Raw genomic sequence first — 16,993 nt, 5'->3', positions numbered from 1 at the left:
ACGTCTCGGCTTCGGCTCGCTATTGAATCTGTTTACTTTTCAAAACCAACTTATGTCCCCTTTTTTAATTTAAAAACCACCATTAATAAATACCGTTGTTTCATTGATAAATTACAATTTTATTGTGTTTTTAAATTTTGATCGAAACTCTAATTTACTTTTACATGTACTTTAATCCGGCCCGCCAATTGCTCGGGAGAATTTTTAAAATGTTCCGGGATTATCAAATTTTTTGGTGCTCTTTTTTCTTTTTTCATAAAAAAAAAAAACTCTTAAACTCTTTTTTTATATATTTCCTTCTCAATTTCCTTTTATTTTTTCTTTTTGGCGGGGAGCATCGTACTCCCAGACCACGAAAGAAAGAAACGTTTTTTGCTCGGGTCCAATGTAATCAGCCTATACTTAAAAGCTTACCATAGACATCAGGTGAGTATTGCCTCCTAAGAGATGACATTTCGTATTTCATGTACAATTGTACATTAACAATTGTATGGTGGTTCTTTTGTCCTATCTTTTTTTACTCTTCCTCTTCGCATTAAATGTCAAACTTCACCTATAAATATTCTCACTCACACAATGAAAGAGGACACTATTCAATTACATTATAAATTGTTATTCTGTTTATTTGGAGAGCCACCGTACCCACTAAACACCACCTCCATTGTTGCATAGCATTTGGGAAGCTCCATAAAAAGTTAAACCTTGATCTATACCATTGCCATTAAGAATACTCTAAATAAACATATATCTGATTCTCCTAATCGCAGGAGAACTCATACTTCACTGTCATTCTCTTTATTAACTATGCCTATTTTACTTGGAGTAGTTTCTGACTTATATGAGCTTCTTATGCAAATCATGTGTTATTTTTTCATTCAATATATTTGGCTTGTCAATAAATTAGTTTTACTTTATATTATGCTCTAATTTGAAAGCGTTATGTGTATTGAAATGTAAAGTGATTTCAATATAATCAAGTTTTTTTTTCTAAAATGTCCAAATAATAAATTCAAAATAACCACATAACTTTTTTTTGGTAAATCATTTGCAACTATTAACTACTAAAAGTTATAACAATATCACAATTTTCTTAATTAAGCAATCCCTAAATTGTTAAATTAAGTCAACAAGTTAGTCCCATCATGATGTAGATATTATTGACTCAAGCAGAATTACCTCTCATGGAGGATATCTATAATTTATAAAAATAAAATAAAATTAAGTCAACCAACTAGCTGTGTTACGCAAATTGAATTAGTGGGTTACATTGACATCTCGGTTGCTCGCATGATAGTGTACAGTGTACACTATCCATTGTTTTGAAATCTCATAAATGTGGCTTATGCAAAGTATTAGTGTCAACATCTCAGCCAAAAGCATTGTTAATGTGCACAACCCTCCGCCTCAACACCTTAACGCCAGGCTACCACTTATAGGTATGGATGGCATCTCGGTACCACATGGCCATCTCGACCACTCAAATCTATAGCAATATAGACCTTGCAACAGAAGGCATCTACTTATTTGAGCCATCATATACTAACTTGAATATGTTGGAGTCTTTACAAATATATCACCCCATATGTTCACTAAAAATACACACACAAAAACAAAAAAACAAAACATTAGGATTAATTTAGTGGTGAGTGATTTGTATAACCTACATAAGGTCATAGGTTTAAATTCAGGGTTTTATTACTATAATGTTACATGATATAAGAATATTTTCCTACCCTCACAATAAATAAGAGAGAGAAGGTGGAATGATGAAAGAGAAAAAAAAACATGTGGACCCACCTCTTAATTGTGTGTGTAGGAAAATTTTCTTAGATTATGTAACATAATAGTAATAAAACCCTTAAATTCAATGCCACCATTGAATTAAAACTAAAAAAAAAAACGCGGAATGCTGCTCTTATTTATCATCAAAAGAGTCAATATATATTTCCACATCGATATAGATGAGTGGGACTAAACATTAACAAGAGAGAGACAAAGTGGATACTTCTAAAACTTTAAGAGTAAATATCTTTTTGGGTCGTCAACAAAAAATACGGAATCCATTTTAATTTTTTAGAAGAAAAAATCGACTTGTGGTCTTTTTAAAATTTCAATTTTTTGAAATTGTGATCCCTTAGAAGTTCAAAGAAGATCCACATTAATCTCTAAAAAAAAATTGATATAGATAATTTTTTTTCTAAGGGATTAAAATGAGTTTCATGTTTTTTTGTTGATGAGCCAAAAGGGTATTTACTCAAACTTTAATACCAAAATGTGAAAAATTGTTTAAAATCATTTTATTAACAATTAAAATTTGTAATTGAAATAAAAAATTACTTGCTACAAAACTCTATTAACGAATTCATATGTTATGTTTCATATTTCGATTGTGTTTTGTATGGTTACAAATTCAATGGCATATAAAAAAGAATTTGGAGACACGAGAAGCACGAGGGAAGGTGGGTCCAACGGGAATGGGGGGAAGTGAAGGGAACGGAAGCTAAAAAAACAGGTGAAAATTATATGCCAAGTGGGAGGAATAGATTAGGATGCACCAACACGGACTCACTAGTACCACTGGGATAGATATTTTTGGAGCACCAACTGTCATTGAGAATGGCTAGTACTGCAACTACTTAATTCATGGCTTCTCTTCCTCTATTCACATGGTGGTTGAGAAAACCCAACTTCCATTCTAGTTCTAGCTTAATTTCTTATATGAAATCATAAAGCAAACGTCGCCAACTTATTCTTGGAAGCTCGCCTAAGCAAATCAACAAGGATTAAGTTAAGTTGCGTGTTATTGCAATATATTAATATTACACCAACATCTACTTGTGTCTCGCTTCCTAACATGCATAACAAAATGTATTTTTTTCTTTCTTTTTCAATGATTTCATTTACACCTACTTACGCTATAAAAATTTTGTACGTTGTAATCTACATTTGTAAATAAACCCTTCTATATTGTGAAATGTGAAACAATTTTATGGTGAGTTGAAATTATTCTTTCTTTTACACACAATATATAAAATTAATTTATTTTTAACTTGTCCGATGAAAAAAAATGTAGAAGAGATTTCTCAAAGCCCAAATCAACAAGCTTAAAATATCCGATGTTAGATAAATAATAAATTATTAGGAGTAAATTGATGGTCATAGATTTATATAAAGGAAAAACTACTCTTATGTTACATGTGATAACTTTCTCTCCTACACACCATTCGATAACTGTGTCACCTTTTTTTTTTCTTTTCTTTTCTTTTTATTTTTCAGGTGGTGGAGCCCACAAATTTATCTTTATGACATGAGATAACTTATCTCATTTAATATGAGATTAATAAAACCCTTTATATAATTATAAATGTTTATAAATTTAAACATGTTTCTTGTTGCTTTTTCTTTTCGTGAAACAATATGTTTCTTGTTAGTGTAATAAAAAAAAAATCAAGTTTTGGCTTGAGCTCCCTATAACATATAACAATAAAGATGCATTGTAACTGTAATATATACTCACTAGTTCATAAGAAAAATTATTTGAAGAATAACATGGACAGTTTTATTAAGTTAGGAAACCAGGTTCTCTATATTTGGAATTTTATTCTTTTGGTTCTGTCAAAGATGATAGGTATAGATAACAACATTTACGACATAAAAATATTTAAATAAATAAAAAAGCATAGCTGGCGCTGAATGGACCAAATACCAAATTGGTCATGATCAATAAATGCAGCCGTGAAATTTTTTTGTCTTTCAAGAGGAAGGACGAATTAAGTGTGAAGTATAGGCTTTTTGACCCTTATGCCCCTTAATTAATAATTAATTACCAAATTGCCCCTCATTCAAAACATTTCGGAAATTTACCCTCCCCAACAAACATAACACCAATCTGCCCCTGTTTGACCGTTGACCACGAAGCCTACCCGGGTACACCATTACCTACCCGGGTAAATTTTGAAACTTTTTATCTACCCGAGTATGTAGGGATGTACCCGGGTAGAGTTCTTGAATCTGGGAAAATGTTTGAATTATTTACCCGGGTACGGAGCAGTGTACCCGGGTAAATCGCGTCCAGAAACCCCAATATGTATGGGTTTCGGCCATTGTTGCGAGGTATAGGGTTTTTGAAACCCCAAAATCTTTCTCTCTTACCCTCTCTAATCTGAAACATCACACATATTTCATCTCATCATTTCAGAAAGCTGAATCTTGGTGGGACATTGAGATTACATCTCCACACTCCCATTTTGTGCTAAAAAATCCGAACCAACCTCCAAACCCAAAACCTAGATCTAATTTTTGTGTGAAAGATGAGTTCAAGTCCAAACATGGTTCCTATAGTTGTTTACTACAATGGGAGGCATTTTGAAGGTCCGAACGGTGTCCGATTTGAAGGAAAAACAAAAACGATGAAAATCAAAGTGGGCACTACATGCAATGAACTGAAGGAGAGAATTCTTCAAAAAATGGGGTCAGAAGGCATACATTCCATCCACCGCATGATAGCCAGGTTAGAGACTGTAGTGGATATGGATACAATATACTACATTGGAAACGATATAAATGATGATGAAGATGTGGAGTTCGTAACAGATGCGTTTGTTGAATGGAAAGTATTAAAATATATTGAGATATATGTTGAAGTTGATGTTGGACAATCTTCATCTTTACCGGTGCATACAACCACTACTGCACACTGTACCGGTCAAGAAGATACAGTTGTACGATCTTCTGCACCTCCTCAGGTAGCATGGGATGAGGATGAAGAGGATGAAGACGAGGACTATGTGGACAGCGAAGATGAGGGAGAACCTGAAAGTGCTATTCCAGAAGGTGATTCGTCAGACACTGACGTGGACGGTAATTTTGAGGCTGACATGAGCGCCGTAAGTCTCGGTACCCCAGCCTTCTTCCACGTCCAGATACCCGCTCTGTTCGGTAGGATCCCACACTGCTTCAGGAGCCTCTCACCAAATATAGCATTCCAGCCTCTGGCGGTCTTCAAGGTCTCTGTTGCCATAGGCACTCCAAATCTATGCAGAATCTTCTGCACCAGAAATGCAAAAGGCAATTCAGCCTTCTTTGACTTGGCTGCCTTCCACATCAGTATGCATATGTAATGCCTCCAGTTCACCTGCTGACTGTGAAGGAGGGCCCACAGGATGACAAAGTCCCCTTCCAGCACCTTTGAGTGATTATGCGGGCGCTGGAAAATAATATGTGTCACCACATAATGAAGAATGCGAGCAGAAACTGACAAGTTGCTAACAGGATAATGAGCAAAATGACCGGGCTCAGCGTCTGCCCTCCTAGTCTCTGTAACAATGGTCTCCCGGTTATAATCACCAAATATATGATGGCTGTCTCCATCATATAGTGCTGCTCCTGAGACACCATCAAAATCGAACCCCAGTAGCTCCGTCCAGATAGGAGCAGTCATGATGATATCAATCCCGCATACACGGGAAGTCAGCTCGCCTTGCGAGTAGCCAAGGTTCTGGTAGAAGGCTCTTACCATAACCTCCGAGTATGGGCACCGCATCTCCGCCAGGTGAAGTAAATGTGTCTGCTCAAGAAGCGGCACGAAGTCAAAACGCTCTAGGTTGAAGAATGCCGAATCCAGTGATTTCGGTTCGCAGATCTTCCGGGTCATGAAAAACTTCACGAACTTCTCGTGTGAAGGAATGTCATCCTCAAACAAATATCCGAACGTCAAGTCCGGAGCCTGACTCGAAGCAGCCTGGGGCTGAGAGGATGACGACCCATCGTGACGACTCTTGGTTCTTCTCTCGGAATGGGTCACTGGCAGCTTTGAAACGCGTCGAGAGGTCATTGTGTCACACTATTAAACTGAAAAAAATAACCAAAATCAGAAATTAGATACATGTTAGGGTTAGGGTTAGGGTTAGGGTTAGGGTTAGGGTTAGATTCAGGGTTAGGGTAAGCGTATGACATACAAATTGATAAAATAATTCGGACAGAATCAAATGATATAAACGAAAACAATGAATCAGAACAGAAATCATAACATAATTGAAAAAACTGAAAAAAAAAATGCACCTTTGATCGATTTCAATCGGTAGAAGGCAGAGAGGTTGCAAGGTCCGCGAATGATGATCACAAACAAGACGAATTAGTGCAAGATTATGCCTGAAATCGCTCAAGATGACACTCCTCCAGCAGCTCTACTCGGGTACCCCTTTTGTGGGTTTTCGAATGGGGCTGCTGGGGTATTTTAAAACCCTACCGTCGCGATTTACCCGGGTACACTGCTCCGTACCCGGGTAAATAATTCAAACATTTTCCCAGATTCAAGAACTCTACCCGAGTACACCCCTACATACTCGGGTAGATAAAAAGTTTCAAAATTTACCCGGGTAGATAATGGTGTACCCGGGTAGGCTTCGTGGTCAACGGTCAAACAGGGGCAGATTGGTGTTATGTTTGTTGGGGAGGGTAAATTTTCGAAATAGTTTTGAATCAGGGGCAATTTGGTAATTAATTATTAATTAAGGGGCATAAGGGTCAAAAAGCCGTGAAGTATACGAGAAGAGTGTTTAACGTTCATTTTTCGAACTAACCCAAAAATTGTCAGACTTTAACGGCGTGATCCCTAGCCAAATGAAGGAACACCGTTGATCAGCGTGTACCCATCGAATGCCAAATCTTGGGAATCACGAAGCAAATTGGTGAATAGGTACTACAATAGTATAATTTCTTATGCCGTGTGGTTTGCTTTATTCTGTTCAAATTTTATAAAAATGATACTTTGTCACCATATGGAGACATTGAATAAACGAAATAAACACATCAAGTAAGCGTAAGCACACACGAATACATATATATTTTCTTCACGCCAATGTTGAAGACCCTCATGTGAGGTGATCTTAAAATGAAAGAAATCATAACTTTAGGATTCACGTCTTTACATTTGTAATTTTGCCTTATCATCGTCGATTCATTTCTTTCGAAAGAGATAATTTTTTCCCCTTCTTGTGATCTTAATTTCATTTTTTTCCCATACAGATTGTTTTACTGCAAAGGATGTAATATACATGTAGCAAGTCTTTCGTACATGTAATGATCTACTTCTTAGTACATGCAAATAGTTCATATAACAGTTAATCATGAAATAGCTCTTTAATTTTAACTTAAACTCATCAATAAATGTTACTACTTGTTTTGATTCCCATTCCACATAAACCTTATTAAGAGAATATATTGTCCCACAACTAACTGAATTACAAGGATTTCAAATAAGGAAATACCTACTCTTTTTATTCTTTATTTTTTTTATTTAATTTGATTTTATATATGGTCAACAAGGAAATAAATAAAATGTTTGATTCATGTTTGATAATTCACATTAAAATTTCTCAACAACAAAAAAAAGAAGATGAATTACATGCATTGTTTGTATATAAATCGAGCAATATGTATTTCTATAAACGTGGTTACTTTTTTGTGTGAAATAATTATTTAGTTAGTTAGGGTCTAGACTTTAAAAAAAAATTAAAAGATGGTTTATAGATATTAACTACAATAATTAATTTGTGGGTTTGAGTTATAATTATAAAAAAAAAAAAAAAATTAGTTATTGGATGCTTGAGTGATAAACAAGATTGAGATTAACGATCACGGGATTTCTATGATTGATCTAAATTTATTTTATTAGAAAACAATTATTTAAAAAAAAACTAAATTTTTTATTTCACTCTCATTAATGAATAACATGTATAATTTTTGTAATTTTAACCAAGTTCTCTGCTGATTTGATTAATGCTCTAATAAAAAAAGATGAAAATGTAATCAAACATTTATGAGTGGGGAATACCTTCAGCTTACATAAATCAAACCTCGTAATATATTCATGTGCATAAATTACTCTCTTTTTTAAGTTTTTTTTTTTTCTTCCTTCTCTTTTTATTTCCAAGAACGCTCGTTAGTGTCAAACCCTTAATGAATAACATTAAGGGTTTTTAACTCTTTCAAATCTCCAGTTCCCAGCAAACGGGATCGGATTCTGAATTTAAGATCCTAAAGCGTTCATGAGAAATTTTTTTATTCCTAGAAATCATGATATTTAGGAATATATTGAGAAAAAAAATTTCTTAGAAATATTATTAAAAAACTGTAAGGTAGGTAAAACTATTGCTAGGGATGTTGGCTCAAATTTTTTGATTTTATATTTGGTTGATTGTCAATGATTCCTACAAATGTGAACTGATTTTACAAAACTAACATTTGATAAATTTTTGAAGAAAAAAAAAGCATAAACACTACTAGAAAATATATTTTTTTTCGACGGAAAAATTCCGTCAAAAATGATGTTTTATTTGGTCCTCAGCAAATTTCATGATGCCCATTTTAGTCCCTAACAAATAAAAAGGCTATTCGTGGTCCCTAAGAAATTCAAAATGGACCAATTTAGTTGAAATCGTAGTTCCTCACAAATTCAAAAAAGACCTATATTAGTCCCTCAAAGGACTAAAATGGATCCACTTTGAATTTCTTAGGTACCACGAATAGCCTTTTTATTTGCTAGGGACTAAAGCGAACATCGTAAAATTTGCTGAGGACCGAAAAGGGAATTTACTAAAAAAAATATGATATACCTCATTGTATATATGGTCATGCTAATTCTAATATTATGGAAGATCTTCATAAATGTTAGAGATATATAAAATCATTAATGTAGCATCACCCAATAACTTAAATTTTTGGGTTGAATTAATTTTTTACATAGTATCAGAGTCTCGTTGTCCCAGGTTTAATCTTCACTGCCACCCATTTTCTTTGTGGAATTTCTTGCACAGGTAAGCTGGCTCTGATGCATCATTCACCTTTTTCAAGCTCAATGGGCTCTCTTGTGAAGGGTCGTGTTAGAGATATATAAAATCATTAATGTAGCCTCACCCAACAACTTAAAATTTTGAGTTTAATTGATTCTTTACAATAAATACAACACAAGATTATCTTGTTTTTTCGAAAGTGTTCTTAGATAGAGTCAGGCATGCACCTCTATCATTTAACTCGCAACACTAGATAGAAATACTTTAAAAGGATATATATATATATATATAATGGGAAAAACATCTATCATTTTAAATTTTAACCGTTGATTTCCGTCCATCAACGGTTATAATTTATTGGGTCAAATTTAATGTGCCAAATTTATTATTAATTAATTAACAATTTTGATCCAATAAATTATAACCGTTGATGGACAGAAATCAACAGTTAAAATCTAAAATGATATAAATTTCTATCCTTTAAAATGACATATGTTATTCTCGTATATACTTAGTACCAGATTTGTTGTCCAAAAAGAAGAGGTCTTTCAGATATTTAAAAACTAAAAAACAAAAAGTAACAGTTATTTAGTTCAATTTTATACACTGATGAATTCTAAATTTGATTTGTCCACTATCTGGACGTGGACCGTGGTTAGGGCGTCACTTTTCCAATTTGTGAATCACACCAATACATTAACCACCCACTTCCACCTTTGAATTTGTCCCTTTTTTAAATATGATTTAGCTTTTTCTTTGTTGGAAAAATAAGAATTGAAATGTTTAAGGCGAGGGCAGGATGTTTTTAATTCGAGAAAGAAAGAAAAAAAACTGTCAGCTTCAATGGGAATTTCTCGTGAGAATACAACTTGTCTATTAATAAGGAACTCTTAAATTTAAACCTAAATTATTCAAGGTTCTACAGAGAATGGATATAAGTTATTTCTGATAAGTACAAAACGACGTTGTTTTGGGACGGAAATCAAAGTATTTTTGTACTTATAATATATAGTAGGGTTATATTAGTCCTTATCATTATAAATTTTTAATCTTATAATCAAAAACGATGTCGTTTTAAGCTCACTGGAAATAACTTTATGTGACTGGAAAAATACTTTTTTATTATTATTTAATTATCATAAATAATTGGTCCATCGGGTGAATCAAACTCTCATAAAAAATTCTAATGTAACATTAATTACCAAAAACCTCAAGTAAATTACCTGTTCCCACAAAAATTAATTCTTTCTTTTTATAAAATATTTTGGTAATATTTTTAATTTTTTTTAATAAGAGAAAGGTTATACTTACAATCTTATTTTTTAATTTTGTTTATAACCTCTTACAACTATATTTTAACACCTTTGATTTTCGTCAATCAACGATTATTATTTTTTCAAATTAAACTCATTAATTAATTATTAATTCACAATAAATGATAACAGTTGATTGACGAAAATCAACGAGTTAAGATATGGTTGTAAGGAGTTGTAAACGAAAATAGGTTGTAAGTATAATCTTCCTATTTTAATAATATTTACTGGTTAGTATTGATAATTGTTGTATAAAAATTTATCCATGTGCCTTGTACTTGTGTATAGATGTATGATATTTATCTAAAAGTATATAAATATTATATTTTTAAATAATATATTATTAATTATAATGAGTCATGATATTTGTAAAGAAGGTAAAACTAATATACAAACAAACTTTGGAAGCACATGACAAACTACGTTTGGATATCAAAAGCAAATATTTTTTGCCCTATTTGTAATTAGCGATGGTTAAAAATGGTTCTCTTGAAATTCTTATTATTAAGAGAAAAGAAGATATGAGCATTCCCATCCGTCTCCCATTGATTGAGGCAGTGATAGTGGACGACATTGTCGTAAAGGTTTTTATTAATGCAACATTGTTGACGTTCACAACACTCAAGTTAACCACCGTTTCCCATCTCTTGAATCCTTTCCAGAAAGCCCATTCCCATCAACCAGTTTCGAATTTGGATGCAATAATAAAAGGTTTTTATTAAGAGGTAGGATCCTTTGACATCAGTGTCAAACTTAAAGTTTGACACCTCATCTTAGAACCGTTAGATCAAAAAAGATCAACGACTCTGATTTGTAAGCATATGACATCATCGATCTTTTTTGATCTAACGGTTCTAAGATGAGGTGTCAAACTTTAAGTTTGACACTGGTGTCAAAGGATCTGCCTCTTTTATTAATGTTATGTAACATAATGTAACTGTTGTTTCCAACTCTCACATCAAAAGAGAGAGAAAATGAAATGATGGAAGAGAAAGAAAAATATGTGGACTTCACCTCTTTAATGTGTGTGTAGAAAAGTGAAGTTATATTATGTTAAATGATAAATATAAAACTCATAATCAAATCCCAAAAAATATGAAAAAAACGACCCCAATAACTTTCCTTCCTAAAACGCCCTCAGACTTAACCCTCTCTACTTGATTTTCCTACCTACCAAACGCCTAAAAAAACACGAGCCGAACCGAGCTGAATAAAGCACCAAAACCGTGATTGACTAGGCAAGTGGGGCCCTCGCCAACTGACCCGGACTCCAACTTCTAATTCAACTCAATTTAATAATTAAAAAAGGAAAAAGCAGCCACCAATTTCTTTCTAAACAAAAATAGAAAGAAAAGAATTGAGAAACCTGTGAAAACCAAAAACCAAAAAGCAAATCAAATCAATGTGTGATGGGCTAAGTATTCGGTCCCACGCGCCTGCATCGTCAGCATCATTACACCGTACAATCTCTCTCTCTCTCTCTTCTTAGTTCTTTCTCTCTCCATTGTCCCCCCTTATATATAAAGCCTCTCAGATCTCTTTGCCACCACAACGCACCGTGTCAACTCTCGTTGAAACACAAGCAAATTAAGTTATCCCTTTGCCACAAAACGTTGCCGTTTTGGGCCTTTCTTTCTCTCTCTCTCTATATGGATGATCCTATTAGCATGAAGCGGGTCCGAGATGACTCGGACGAGTTATTGCTCGAATCGTCCGAGACGAAGCGACTCAGAGAGGATCTACTCGAGTTCTTCGACGACGCCGATCACACGCCCTCCACTCAGGACCTTGACTCCGTCATGAGGAGCTTGCAGGAGGAGATTTCCGCATCTTCCTCCCCCGCATCCCTTCACGTGACGTCAGATTCCGGCGAGTCTCGGACGCAGATCGGGTACCTTCTCGAGGCTTCCGATGACGAGCTTGGGCTTCCACCGCCAGAAAACTCTTCGGTGCCGGAAGGGAAGAACGTGGAGGCTGAGTTGGTCCGGGTTTCGTCCGAGTCATCCGGAATCGGCCAGTTATGGGAGTTTGAAGATCAGATCCCGAGTTATGACTCGTTTGGGTTGGGAACCGGGTTTGGTTATGACAGCAATATTGAGTACGCTGCGTTTGATGGGCTTTTCAATCACTCGGATGTGTATTACGACTCTGCCGGTTTTTCTGAGTCGTGGCGGCACGATACCTTGCCAGAACAAGAGGGATTATGAGGTGGGGCGTCTAACGAAATTTAATTTCTCGGACATGTAAATCTCTTATTTTGCTTCGCTTTTTTTGTTCCTTTTTCCTTGAAAAAGGGAATTACAGAAGAATATATGAGTAGGACTTAATATAACATGAAGAAACTATGAATTATGAAAGATGCCGTTAACTCGTAAGGAAAATTATTCTCCGTGGTTATTTTAATCGTCAAATGTTTCTGCCTGAAAACCATTATGCAGATGGCCGTTAAAACAATGGAATTAATATTTCGTTATGTTATAGAAGTTACATCTCAACCAAATGGTGCTAGCCCGGTGAAGATCTGTCTCGAACTAATCATTAAGGGTTTTTTTACTCTTATAACTCTTTATTATTAATTAATTACTGATTTGACTTTGATTATAAACTATTTCAAAAATTTAACCCTCTAAAAAAACATAACACCAATCTGCCCCTGTTTGACTATTGACCACCAAGCCTACCCGGGTACACCCCTCTGTACTCGGGTATTTTTTGAAAAATTTTGTCTACCCGGGTAGGGAGGCATGTACCCGGGTATTGTCCTTCGCACCTGAGAAATTGCTTGAATTATTTACCCGGGTAGAGAGGGGTGTACCCGGGTAAATCTTCGACCACCCGGGTATGATTACTCTTTGGATCTCCCATGCACTCTTCTTCTCCAAGCTTTGAATATGGAGGCACCCACTATCACATGCTCCGCCTCTAACTCTTTTTTGGGTCTGTAAAGCACACAAATATTTTTCAATGATTATTTCAGAAAGGGAATTCTTAGTTAACACTATAAAAGTAGACCCCATCATAATCGATACGAACAGGGACCGCTTTGATGAGCAGTAAAGTGTTGATGTATGGAAATTCCAAATCCATTCTCAAAGATAAAAGCTCTTCAAATTGGTTAGGCATGCTTAACTTGATAATACTGATCTATCTCATGAGCTGTAAAAAAGAGAGAAAAAAATTACCATGAAACAATTAATTACACATCCGCAAATATAATTAACTTGTGGTGAAATCAAATAAATCATATCTGTTCTTATATCCATCAGCTACAAGTTGCCCCAGTTATAGCAAGTACCAAATGGGTGGTCGAAGATTTACCCGGGTACACCCCTCCCTACCCGGGTAAATAATTCAAGCAATTTCTCAGGTACGAAGAACAATACCCGGGTACACTCCTTCTTACCCGGGTAGACAAAAATTTTCAAAAAATACCCGGGTACAGAGGGGTGTACCCGGGTAGGCTTGGTGGTCAACGGTCAAACAGGGGCAGATTGGTGTTATGTTTTTTGAGGGGGTTAAATTTTTGAAATAGTTTATAATCAAGGTCAAATTGGTAATTAGTTAATAATAAAGGGTTATAAGGGTCAAAAAGCCAATCATTAAGTGATAAATCAGTTGGAGTATTTAAAAAAAAAAGAAGAAGATAAATCTGCACAAATATCAAATTATGGGAGATTTATATTTTTTCTCTTTTCTTCTTATGATCTTACTCATTTATATATGTGAAATAAATTAAAAAATATAAAAAAAAATTTCTTGAGTTATGATTAGTGTTTTAAAATCCCTCCCCACCGCGGGGTCCCCAATGGGTCACTAACCCCTTCTCTTTGAGGGTTAGGGTCAGCAGTTAGACCTTATATGCGTGTTGACCTCTCTAATCCCTAAAACCTCCGTTGAACATGTAACACCCGGATTAGAAGTGTTAAAAGGGTTCATTCAATTAAAACAAAAAAATGTTGTTTGGTGTGTAAAAAAAAAAAAAAAAAAGCCAGATCTATAACTAAATCTGAAATGTGTATCGTTCTTCATCTTCTCTCGCGATCTTCTCTCCCAGACCCCGTCTCCTTGATCTGATAATCTCCTCTGTCGTGGTGGTGGTTCCACCTATTCTCTTCGGTCCTCTCTCTCCCTCTCCTCCGTCGTGCTGATTCTTTTCTCCTCACCATTAATTCGTCGCGCCACAGCCTTTTCTCCGTCCTTCTTTCTTGGGTAAGGGATCTTATTTCACATGTTGTTATAGTTGCGTGAGAAGGATAATGAGGGTCTGGATTTTATGATATAACTTTTCATTTATACTTTGATAATTTGATACATTGATTAACTTGTGTAATATTGACTTGTGGAAGTAATTAATTGAATTATGTTAAGTATATTTTGAATATTTGAAGATTGGTGGTTTGATTTTTTGAATTTTTCATGTAGAATATATATTTATATTTTTTAAATGTATAAACTCGGGTTGAGGTGACACTGTGACCCCCCGGTGGAATCCGTGATCCCTGACCTCGGCCGAGTCGATAGAGGGCAGAGTTTTTAAACATTGGTTATGATTTTTTGATTTGTGTGTAAAGTATTTTTTAATAAATGTAAAGTCCACCCCAAGTTGAGTCACAACATGAAAAACTAATTCAAACTATATATATATATTAAAAAATTTAAAGTTACTTTACATAACTTTATATAATATTCACCAAAGTACACATTAAAAATTGTGTGGGATTCATATTTCATTTTCTCTCTCTCTCTCTCTCTTCACATGGGTCCACATGGATCCCACACACTTCTTTTCTCATGTCGCATGAAATAACATCTTTCATGTCATAGATGCAATAAGTAGTGGGGCCCACCAGTTGTTAAAAAAACAAAAAGGATAGCACAAATTTTGATGTCTCACAAATGAGAGTTATTTCCAATTACATGAGAAAATAATTTTCCATATAAATAAAGGGAAAAATATTTCTGCAGTTAATGCAGATAAGTTGTCTGCATTTATTTTCAAAACGACGTCGTTTTGGTATTGAAATCTTAAAAAATTATAAATATAAAGACTATTATAACCCTAAAATAAATTAAAATTACAAAACTACCATAATTTTCGCTCCAAAACGACGTCGTATTGAGCTTACGGCAGATTACTTATCTGCATTAACCGTAGAAAAAACAAACCCATAAATAAAAGTAAAACTTTTGTCATTTGAACCTCTCACTCAAATCCTGGCCCTCGAACGGGTGTTTTAAACTTTCGGCCATCACAAGCAAGGGAATTTTTTTTATTATTATTCGTATTTAAGTGAGAGAAAGATGAAAAAAATGAGAAAACTTTAGGTGCAACAACTGTACACCCATGCTAAAAGAAAATAAAAATGGACTTAAAAATAATTATAAAAAAAGTATGGATAGATATGGGAAAAAAATCCATTTTCAGTACAAGGGAATACCGAGTTCGGTACTCCTATATCACTAAAAAAAAATTTGAATAATAATTTTACTTTCTATTATTGTAGTGATACGGATAAAAAAAAAAAGAAGAAGAATAAGAAGAAACAAATAATAGAGCACGTATAGCTTTTTCTTTTCTCTTTCTTTTTGTCTACCTTGTTAATAGGGTCATCAAAACGGATTCGGAGGGTGGAGCGATTATTATAACTTACTCTCAAAAGAGAGACAGGGCAGACTGACTCATTTTTAGGGTGTATTGATGGTGGGGCAAGCAGGGCGGGACGAGGTGAATCAGTGTAAAACAGGTTCGGACCAGTGGCTCTACCCGTCAATCGAGGCAGGATGGGTCAAGTTTTTTAGCTCATTTTTAAAAGCAGAGCGAGCCGCCCAGTTTGCCATCTCTACTTCATAGGCGTCAAATACTAGAATAGGTCGCACGGAGTTTGACCTACTTGGCAAAAAATAATATTAATAATAATAATAATAATAATAATCAAAATTTTGTAAATAATTTATTTAATTAAACACATGAGACTGAAATTATTTTAACAAGTCTCAATTCCCGCTTAATAAGTTGGATATTTATACATAAATTACACTGTCCAAGCAACTAATGAAGTTACTAGTGAGGTCAAGGTAGATACTGTCAGAGATACAAAACTTTGCAAATTATAACTCCGTGAACTTCTTTTAGCTTCAAATTTCAATACTTCTAGAACTTCTTAGTATCGGTCCACACCATTCATTGACAGGTTAATTAACCAAGAATTTTCATGTTTTTAATACTTAGCTTAAGTATTTGTTCTCATCCAAATGGACGGGATCCCTTGGAAACTAAAAAAAAAGTATATACTTGCCCACCCGTTGAAAAGTTTAAGCTCATTAACCTGCATACAATTTTAAGCCCAAAATTTATTCAAAAATAAGTTTGTTATTATATTTGAAAGAGAAAATGTTTTTCATGTTGTATTATTTTACGCAACACATAAAAAAGTTAATGAGATCCAATAAGGAGAATAAAGAAAAAGAAAAAATAGATCTCACTCACTTTTTGTGTGTGCACATAAAATAAAATTATCTCGTATAATATAAAAGACATATTTTCCATATTTAAATACCTTATTAGAAAATAGGCCTTAAAGTAGTTTTAGATTTTTAAAAAGGGTAAAGTGTGTGTCATTTTTTTTTTTTTTTGATAACAAGTGTGTGTCATTTTAAAAGATGTAAAGTTGTGTCATTTTAAGAGAGAGAAAGAGATAGATAAAGAAGAAGAGAGAGTTGACAAAAAAAATAAAGGTGTGAAAATATATAAGTTATGTCATTTAAAAGAATAAACACTTTTACTTTTAAAAATTCCTTAGCAAAAAAAGGTCTTTATTAAGTTAGCAGATCAGGCTTGAGCTTTAATCTTTAAAAACAAGCCAGCTCCATTTCACATAAAGCCTAGTC

The 16,993-nt window shown here is 34.2% G+C and overlaps 1 protein-coding gene across 1 annotated transcript; it reads left to right on the top strand.

Moving 5' to 3' along the window:
* The first annotated feature begins 11,668 nt into the window (after positions 1 to 11,668).
* LOC133286146 (uncharacterized) lies at positions 11,669 to 12,605 on the top strand. The gene has a single exon (XM_061483510.1). The coding sequence runs from the start codon at positions 11,755 to 11,757 to the stop codon at positions 12,310 to 12,312; it is 558 nt and encodes a 185-aa protein (XP_061339494.1). The 5' UTR covers positions 11,669 to 11,754; the 3' UTR covers positions 12,313 to 12,605.
* The last annotated feature ends 4,388 nt before the right edge of the window (positions 12,606 to 16,993 follow it).

Source organism: Gastrolobium bilobum, unplaced genomic scaffold (assembly GCF_033153095.1).
Source record: "Gastrolobium bilobum isolate Gb01-03AN ecotype WA unplaced genomic scaffold, APGP_CSIRO_Gbil_v1 utg1240, whole genome shotgun sequence".
NCBI lineage: Eukaryota > Viridiplantae > Streptophyta > Magnoliopsida > Fabales > Fabaceae > Gastrolobium > Gastrolobium bilobum.
This window is presented reverse-complemented; position numbering and strand designations above follow the sequence as displayed.

What these genes read in the sequence shown, in the direction of transcription:
- LOC133286146 (XM_061483510.1), top strand. Translation starts at nt 11,755, where the DNA reads ATGGATGATCCTATTAGCATGAAGCGGGTCCGAGATGACTCGGACGAG.